This window comes from Terrapene carolina, unplaced genomic scaffold (genome assembly GCF_002925995.2).
Source record: "Terrapene carolina triunguis isolate 2854851 unplaced genomic scaffold, T_m_triunguis-2.0 Scaffold89, whole genome shotgun sequence".
Taxonomy (NCBI): Eukaryota; Metazoa; Chordata; order Testudines; family Emydidae; genus Terrapene; species Terrapene triunguis.
The window spans coordinates 457,964-466,742 of record NW_020664440.1 but is presented as its reverse complement, the minus strand read 5'-3'; the positions used below and the strand labels follow the sequence as shown (position 1 = coordinate 466,742).

The 8,779-nt window shown below is 43.3% G+C and overlaps 1 protein-coding gene across 3 annotated transcripts in view; it reads right to left on the bottom strand.

The window, feature by feature from the left end:
* PXK (PX domain containing serine/threonine kinase like) overlaps positions 1-8,113 on the bottom strand; it is a 43,953-nt gene extending 35,840 nt beyond the window's left edge. Inside the window, exons 1-2 of one of the 3 annotated variants that reach the window (XM_026650220.2) lie at positions 8,068-8,113; positions 4,782-4,829 (exon numbers count right to left, since the gene is read on the bottom strand). In XM_026650220.2, the coding sequence (XP_026506005.1) occupies positions 4,782-4,829; positions 8,068-8,085 (66 nt within the window). In that variant the 5' untranslated portion in view covers positions 8,086-8,113. Of the gene's footprint in view, positions 1-4,781; positions 4,830-8,067 lie in introns of those variants that run through there. The other 2 variants (XM_026650221.2, XM_026650223.2) reach the window with 2 other exon arrangements.
* Between the last annotated feature and the right edge of the window lie 666 nt (positions 8,114-8,779).

Below are 8,779 nucleotides of genomic sequence, written 5' to 3'. Positions count from 1 at the left end.
GCTCTGGAGGGAGGCCCCGGAGACGCAGGGGAAGCGCGGGGCCAGGGGGAGTGAGAGTCCGGCCTGGCCCCGAGCAGGCAGGACTCAGTTGGGTGGTAGGGAGAGGAGGGGGGCAGCCCGCGGGGTCAGGCGGCAGCTGTTCTCCCCCCCTGGGCAGTGGGACTCGGGAGCAGCTGCTGCTGCAGCTCCCACTGCCGCGGGGGGAGGAAGCGGCCGATGGCCAAGCTCGGCAGGTGTGGCATGGACACCCGGGCCCGAACCCCCCGAGCCTGGGTCTGCTGCGGGGATCTAGCAGCGTGCACGCTGCGCCCAGCCCCTGGCCAATCACGTCTGGGCTGCTGCCCAGCTGGTGCTATCCCGCGGCGGCCCCAGAGTGGGGGCAGCAGGCCCCAGCCCCCCCGTCCCACTCAGGTCCCGCAGGGGAATGAACGGGGCTGGGCTGCCGATGCCGGAAGGCATGGGATGCATTGTCCTAGGGATGGGGGTTCCACCACTCCCAAGAGGAGGAGACAGGTGGTGGTGGTCGGGGACTCCCTTCTAAGGATGGATAGTTCAGTGGTTTGAGCATTGGCCTACTAAACCCAGGGTTGTGAGTTCAATCCTTGAGGGGGCCACTTAGGGATCTGGGGCAAAATCAGTACTTGGTCCTGCTAGTGAAGGCAGGGGGCTGGACTCAATGACCTTTCATGGCCCCTTCCAGTTCTAGGAGATAGGATATCTCCATTAATTTAGTCTCAGTTTGGTAGAAGCTGGGAATGGGCAACAGGGGATGGATCACTTGGTGATTACCGGTTCTGTTCATTCCCTCTGGGGCACCTGGCATTGACCACTGTCAGAAGATGGGATACTGGGCTAGATGGACCTTTGGTCTGACCCAGTACAGCTGTTCTTATGAATCAGTAGCTGACAAAATGTTGGTAGGAAAAATAAGGTTATGTGACTGTCTTAAGTTACTGGAACGCATGCAAAGCATCCTAACCACTGTGCATTTCCCCACATGCTCACCCTCCTACTTGAGGAAAAAAAGTCTCCCTTGCAGGCTAAGCAAACACACACGTCAGTCTGAGAACCTGCACCAAGATTCCACCAAAATTAAAGAATTACAGCAAAGCTTCTAAACAGAAAATGCATCTGATTTCTGAAGTGCAATCAATCAATAGAAAAACATGTCAGATCAGTCATAAGGCTCTTCCCCTGAGGGTTAGCCACTGCTTTACAGCGAAGGGGCTCTAGTTTTAGGTGACCATTTTCAAACTTTCTCCAAATGCTCCTGGGGCAGATTTAGTTCCTTGATTCGGAAAAACAAATTTGAATATTTAAGGCAAGCCCAGTATTTTCACCTTGGACTTCTGCAACCCCACCTGCCAAATCACTGGGGGACTGGGATCATATTTATGGAAAGGCACCTCAGTGAGGCCCTGACCCTATGAAGATTTATGTATGTGCTTTAGGGCCTGAGGGAATACTTACTCTGGGCCCTAATTCAGCACTTAGAGAAGTAAAGCACCCACTGCAGCCAATGGGATTTTTGCCAGAGATGGGCCAATGTTTTAACACTCTTATCTTCAAACCAGAGTGTTCTTCTTCGAGATCTCTGTTGATAATTTAGAGTGCCTTGTTACAGCAAGTCATTTGCTCCCTTGGCAGAGAATGGTCTGAGGAGTTCTCTCAACAAAATGGAGATCACATGACATACAATTTCCACACTTCTACACTAAATAATCTTAAAGTAAAAAGAAGATATATAGGATGGATTGCGAGAAGCTTTTCAATCCAGTACACTCAAGGAGACTTGGGTTGAGATTTTCAAATGCAGTTTGGAGATTTAGCCACAAGTCTCCCATTAATTTCAGTGGGAGCAGTGTGGCTAAATCCTCTAGTCAGTCAGCTTTGAAAATCTCAGCCCTCGCTATTTTTAAGAAGTGTCCGGTAACAAGGCAGTACAGACAACATAAAAATCCACAACAGTTCCAAGCTCAGGAAGACATCCAAGCACAACATCCTGAAGCAACAGGCAATAAACAGGTCAAGAATTAAGTGAGTCAGTAAAGAACATGGGTGGCTTATGGCTTTAAGTCCAAGAGAAGCTTCATTTCTCTCTTCCAGGAATAGGTCAAAGTTTCATAGGCAATTTTACTCTGAATTAGCTTCCATCTCTACAGGAGGGGTTTCAGCTTGTTTTTTCAAATCCCCAAGGTCAGTCACAGGGCCTGAACATTTCTATACAAGATGGTGCTGTTGGGAGTTTTGGAAGGAACTAGAGACTGTGCTTCTTAAAGAATTAGAAAGTGCACACATGTGTATGCAATGCTGGAGTTATTTTACATAACTCAGTGGAGCACGAGGAAGAAAAAATAACCTTAATATGCCCCATTTCCCTGAGTGTTGCCCCACAAGCCTTGGCACAGAGGGCGGGGCTAGAAGGGATGTGTTGGGGCAGTGCTACACAGCAGCCAACACTGCAGAGATTCCTGACAACACTGCAGCCAATATACGGTTTAAAGCAGTGGTTCTCAACCTGTGGTCCGTGGACTCCTGGAGGTCCACAGACTACATCTAAAATAGCCAAGGGGGTCCGCACCTCCATTCAAAATTTTTAGGGGTCCGCAAATGAAAAAAAGATTGGGAAGCAGGGGGGGGGAAGGGAGGGATAGCTCAGTGGTTTGAGCATTGGCCTGCTAAACCCAGGGTTGTGAGTTCAATCCTTGAGGGGACCACTTAGGGATCTGGGGCAAAATCAGCACTTGGTCCTGCTAGTGAAGGCAGGGGGCTGGACTCGATGACCTTTCAAGGTCCCGTCCAGTCCTAGGAGATAGGATATCTCCATTATAAAAAAAAACAAACACTGACTTAAAGTCACTTTAGGGACCCCTCCTTCCCACTATGCTTCAAGTTCTGTGCTGTGCCTCCTAGAGGATATGTTCTCTCTCCTCCCAGCTTACAGATAGCGGGAAGGTCTGTTACTAAGCATCTTTTATTACTTTGACCCTTTTCAATCTTCTGTTATTTACTAAAACTGCTTCTGAGGAAAGATGAGTTGAACATAATGTGAGCATTTGGGCTTAACTGAGACTGCCCTGGCTGGGGCATCTGCCCACCACCTCAAAGAATAATTCCAGATGTTTCTGCCAATGCAAAAAATAGTTACAATCCCCAACAGCCTTGTTCCTTCTCCACAAGCAATCTCTTTTTACCTCGTGTCCCCGTGGTGCAATTATTTAGTTAGAGTTTTGTAGAATACATTACACCAGCTTTTTACCAGTCAGGTGTTGTAGATAGCAATTTTGTCACAAGCATGCTCCATTTCTCTCTTCTAGGAAGTAGTATGCATTTTAAAGAACAGTGACTATCAGCCTACACACAGGACTAGGAGGAAAAGTCACAGGGTTTGTCCATTCAGAAGGATTTTCTTTTCCTGCTCATGGGGGTTGTTTTTAAAACTGCTCTGTTCCCACATACGTGCTCTCTTCTGAAAAACTGATGGAATCCAGTCGTCTCCTGCTGAAGTCATGTTTGGGCTGAACACAGCTAATACATGCCAAGATATACACAACCTAACAGAGTAGTCATGAACATTGTATGCTGTATCAGTATATTAAGGGCCCAATTTTGGATTCTGTACTCAGGAAAAATTCCCAGTTAGATCAAATGAAGACAGTGGGAGCTTTTCCTGATTAAGGAGTACAGGATTGGACTGTAGAAGACAAAAGAAGAAAGTAAAGTTGGTCAATTAATAGTGGTCATACAAAATCTTGAGTGCAAATTCAGACCTGGTGGATAACCCCATAGAACTCAATTAAGTTACACCTGCTTAAATTGAGTCTGAATTTCGTCCCAAGATGACCTCTGCACGGTCATCTCTGCTTCTGTATTTAATGTTGCTCATATCATGAGCACAATTCAATATTCTTGCCCATTCTTGTTCACTAGACTTCACCAAGTAGTCAGGTTTTTAAAACCAACAAGGAAATGAAAATCAGAAACAGCCTTAAGGTCCTGTAGTCACACTACATGTGACCGGGGGGGGGGGGAAAGGAGGGGGGAGAAGAGAAGAAAGTGACAGATCAAATCTATTCTTAAAATACCAATAGTGCTCAATTCATGTGTTATTTGTCTGGTGTTAAACTAGGAAATCCTGGAACCACAAGCATCCTTCCTGTAAATGTTAGCCTCTGCTTACCCCTCATCCCACACACACTTTGCCTTTTCCTACGCAAACTAAAAGAAACTACTGTCCTAAAAAAAGAAAAGAGAAAAAAAAACAAAACAAAAAAACAGTCAATTCAGTGTTTAACTGAGGAACGCTTTGCAATGATACAGAAATCCATCACATAAGCAGCATCTGGAAGTGCTTTTAGAGGAAGACAAATAATGAGATACATAGCACTTCTGTGCTGAATTAAGAAGGTCAGTATGTGCCTCTGTTTTGTACGAGTCAAAGAAAGAAGGGGTAATAATAGTACACCAAACCAGAACAAGTCACATTACTGAAGGGAAAGAGTCAATATCTGCCAATCTCCTGTCTTTAGATTGAAATTGGTCACACAGAGGTTACAACCAACATTTCCCACGGTAAAACCTAAAATACTCAGCATTTCTCCTTGTTCAAAAATGTCAGTTTATAATTTTAAAACTTAAGTCATTTCATTTCCAGCCATGTAAGTTTGATGCTGTCTCTGTTCTCTTCACTGTTGTATACAAAGAAAGCAAATGTATTTAAAATACAATATAATATAGTAGTTAGAATTATAGTTATATATCGGGGGGGGGGGAAATCTTACCTGCAAACTACTATTAAGCAAATCAAAGTCACTGTATCTTCTCACAATCTGCAAAACATAAAAGGCAGTACTGAAGCAACACACTAGTTATCAAAAAATCCTGCAACATAAAATCTAAACTGCATGAGGGAAACAATTCCTATTGCAATCTTGGTTTCACTAAGCTTCTCTGTATAAATGCAAGACTGCTGGGTTTACACTGCTTTCTATGAGTCTATGCCAGCAAGTGGAGAGAAAGAGAGAAGAGTTGCTCACTGTGATGTCTAATCTTGCAAGATTCATAGATCCCCAGGCCAGAAGGGACCATTGATCATCTAGCCTGTCATCCTGTATAATAACTCAGGCCATAGAACTTTCCCCAAAAAACTCCTAGACCAGACCTTTTAGAAAGTCATCCAATCTCAATTTAAAAACTGCCAATGATAGAGAATAAGAACATAAGAACGGCCGTACCGGGTCAGACCAAAGGTCCATCTAGCCCAGTATCCTGTCTGCCGACAGTGGCCAATGCCAGGTGCCCCAGAGAGCGTGGACCAACAGGCAATGATCAAGTGATCTCTCTCCTGACATCCATCTCCATCCTCTGACAAACAGAGGCTAGGGACACCATTCCTTACCCATCCTGGCTAATAAGTCCATTAATGGACAACCACCATGAATTTATCCAGTTCTCTTTTAAATGCTGTTATAGTCCTAGCCTTCACAACCTCCTCAGGTAAGGAGTTCCACAAGTTGACTGTGCGCTGCGTGAAGAAGAACTTCCTTGTATTTGTTTTAAACCTACTGCCTATTAATTTCATTTGGTGACCCCTAGTTCTTGTATTATGGGAATAAGTAAATAACTTTTCCTTATTCACTTTCTCCACATCACTCATGATTTTATATACCTCTATCATATCCCCCCTTAGTCTCCTCTTTTCCAAACTGAAGAGTCCTAGCCTCTTTAATCTCTCCTATGGGACCCGTTCCAAACCCCTAATCATTTTAGTTGCCCTTTTCTGAACCTTTTCTAGTGCCAGTATTTTTTTTTTAGATGAGACCACATCTGTACGCAGTATTCGAGATATGGGCGTACCATTGATTTATATAAGAGCAATAATATATTCTCAGTCTTATTCTCTATCCCCTTTTTAATGATCCCTAACATCCTGTTTGCTTTTTTGACCGCCTCTGCACACTGCGCGGACATCTTCAGAGAACTATCCACGATGACTCCACGATCTTTTTCCTGACTTGTTGTAGCTAAATTAGCCCCCCATCATATTGCATGTACAGTTGGAGTTATTTTTTCCAATGTGCATTACTTTACATTTATCCACATTAAATTTCATTTGCCATTTTGTTGCCCAATCACTTAGTTTTGTGAGATCTTTTTGAAGTTCATCACAGTCTGCTTTGGTCTTAACTATCTTGAGCAGTTTAGTATCATCTGCAAACTTTGCCACCTCACTGTTTACCCCTTTCTCCAGATCATTTATAAATAAGTTGAATAGGATTGGTCTGAGGACTGACCCTTGGGGAACACCACTAGTTACCCCTCTCCATTCTGAGAATTTACCATTAATTCCTACCCTTTGTTCCCGGTCTTTTAACCAGTTCTCAATCCATGAAAGGACCTTCCCTTTTATCCCATGACAACTTACTTTACTTAAGAGCCTTTGGTGAGGGACCTTGTCAAAGGCTTTCTGGAAATCTAAGTACACTATGTCCACTGGATCCCCCTTGTCCACATGTTTGTTGACCCCTTCAAAGAACTCTAATAGATTAGTAAGACACGATTTCCCTTTACAGAAACCATGTTGACTATTGCTCAACAGTTTATGTTTTTCTATGTGTCTGACAATTTTATTCTTAACTAAGAATGCACCACGACACTTAGTAAATTATTCCAGTGATTAACTACTCTCACGGTTAAAAAAGTACACCTTATTTCCAGTCTGAATTGGTCTTGCTTCAACTTCCATCAATACAGGCTTCCTAGCTGTAATATTATATTGGAGCAGCTTCATTATAGGTGTTTGCAGACACCTTCTGCTTTTCCCATCCTAGAAGTAACATTTTTTTCTAAATTTTGAATCTATGATTGTGAAGTACTTAACTTGACCTTCCCCAGGAAGTCTCTATCCGATAGCAGTGGATGCTCACCAGCTCTTCACAGGGTATCATCATCATCACCACCACCACTTATTTTTATTACAGCATAGCCTGCACAAGACAATGGTTCCACTACTAGCTGGAAGGCAGGTTCTGGCAGACTATTCAGACCCCATAATTTAGATTTAAAAACAAATACCATCTATAAACACTTGCATATAGATATGCAATAGGAACACACTGCACAGATTATTCTTTGTTTGGCCTAGGATATCCACAATGGCAGAAGACAATGAGGTCTTCTGTAATTACCACAGCCACGTCGTTCTTCTAAGATGAAGAGGTCAGACAAGAAGTGTTCCTCTAACAATCACAACTTTCAGAAGTTTTGGTTAAATATGGAAATAGAAAGTTTTTTTTCCCCCTGGAATAAAACCACCAAAACTTGCTTCCAAAACTAGAGCAAACAACGTAAAGCATCCTAGATTATTCTATCTACTGATGACATAAATGAATAAATAAATAGGAAAGCATGTATGAGATCAACATGAAGACTTTGTTCTGTGTCCACTGGTAGAATTGTCACAGAAACTAAAGGACGGATTCACCAAACTTTACTTATGGATATTGCCCACTGTTGTTGGGACAAGTAGTCCCACTGACAACGGGTAACAGTTGGCACAAAATGGGCCTTGGTGTTGTATCTTAGGTCATATAGATATAAGAAAGCAGGTCACATGCACTGGTTATCTGGAAGACCTAAACACTGAAATGAAGCCTTCATGCTAATTAATACCGATACTAGAAACAGTTTGCAACCAAACACATTCAAGCATTTCACATTCCTGACTCACTCTCAAATAGTATTTGGTCTCTAGCTAGAATTAGACTAGCCAAGATGAATCCAGGTCTTCTCCTAGGAACAGTGGTGGATTAGCCACTGGGCCAATGGGGCCTGTGCCCAGGGACCCCGGAAAAATGGGTACCCTGACCGCACTCCCCTAGCCCACCCGACACTCCTGCCGGGGAATGGGGGAAGCCCTCGCGCCCAAGCCCACTCCTTGGCAGGAATGCCAGGTGTGGGGAGGGACAACTGCAGGAGGAAGGGGTAGGGAGGGGCCCCACAAAACTGTAATCCACCTCTGCTTAGGAAGAGGTTCTGTTTAAGTGAACCAAAATTTAGAGAGATTACCTGCCAACTGTTTTCCATGGAAATTCCTCTCTGCACACGAATTATGTATTCCTAGAAATGAGAGGGAAAACAATGGAGAAAGTTATTAGAAAGAGGAACTAATGACTCAAAGTGTGAATGCATAGTCAGTCTTCTCTTTATAATGGATTTAAACTGACCACTATGAAATTTGGAAAAGCTCAGAAATGGTGAAAATTCTGATTTAGATTTAAGACCTCCCAGCTGGGAACTGTTCTGATCAGGGGTCTCGTTCAGACCCATCTCTAGAACACACTGAAAGGTGAAACTGAATATTAAGAGCGTACAGGTTTCTGAAGCATTTAAGCACTTTCATTTACGTAATGAGAGACAATATTGAATGCACACCCTCCTGTTAACTCAGCCAGTAAAAGCTGAAGAAAAATCGGTTCCCCAAAGATCTAACTTGTAAGATATCTCCTGGAATTACAGCCACCTTCATAGCTGAACAAACTCCAGCTCATTACTCCCAACTTAACTACCACTCATTGCTGCTGAATGCAAAAAGTACCATAGAAAGCTTAGGTGAGTGGATGAAAGGGTTAAATACAGCGTAATAAGCTTGAATAACTAGCACACTTCTATTACTCCTGATGCAGTGTTTCATTTCCAATGCATAACTCATTTTCATTGCTTACAGACAAAATATATAGTTAATCTAAAATCTCTTGAACCACATGTATATTTTAAGTAC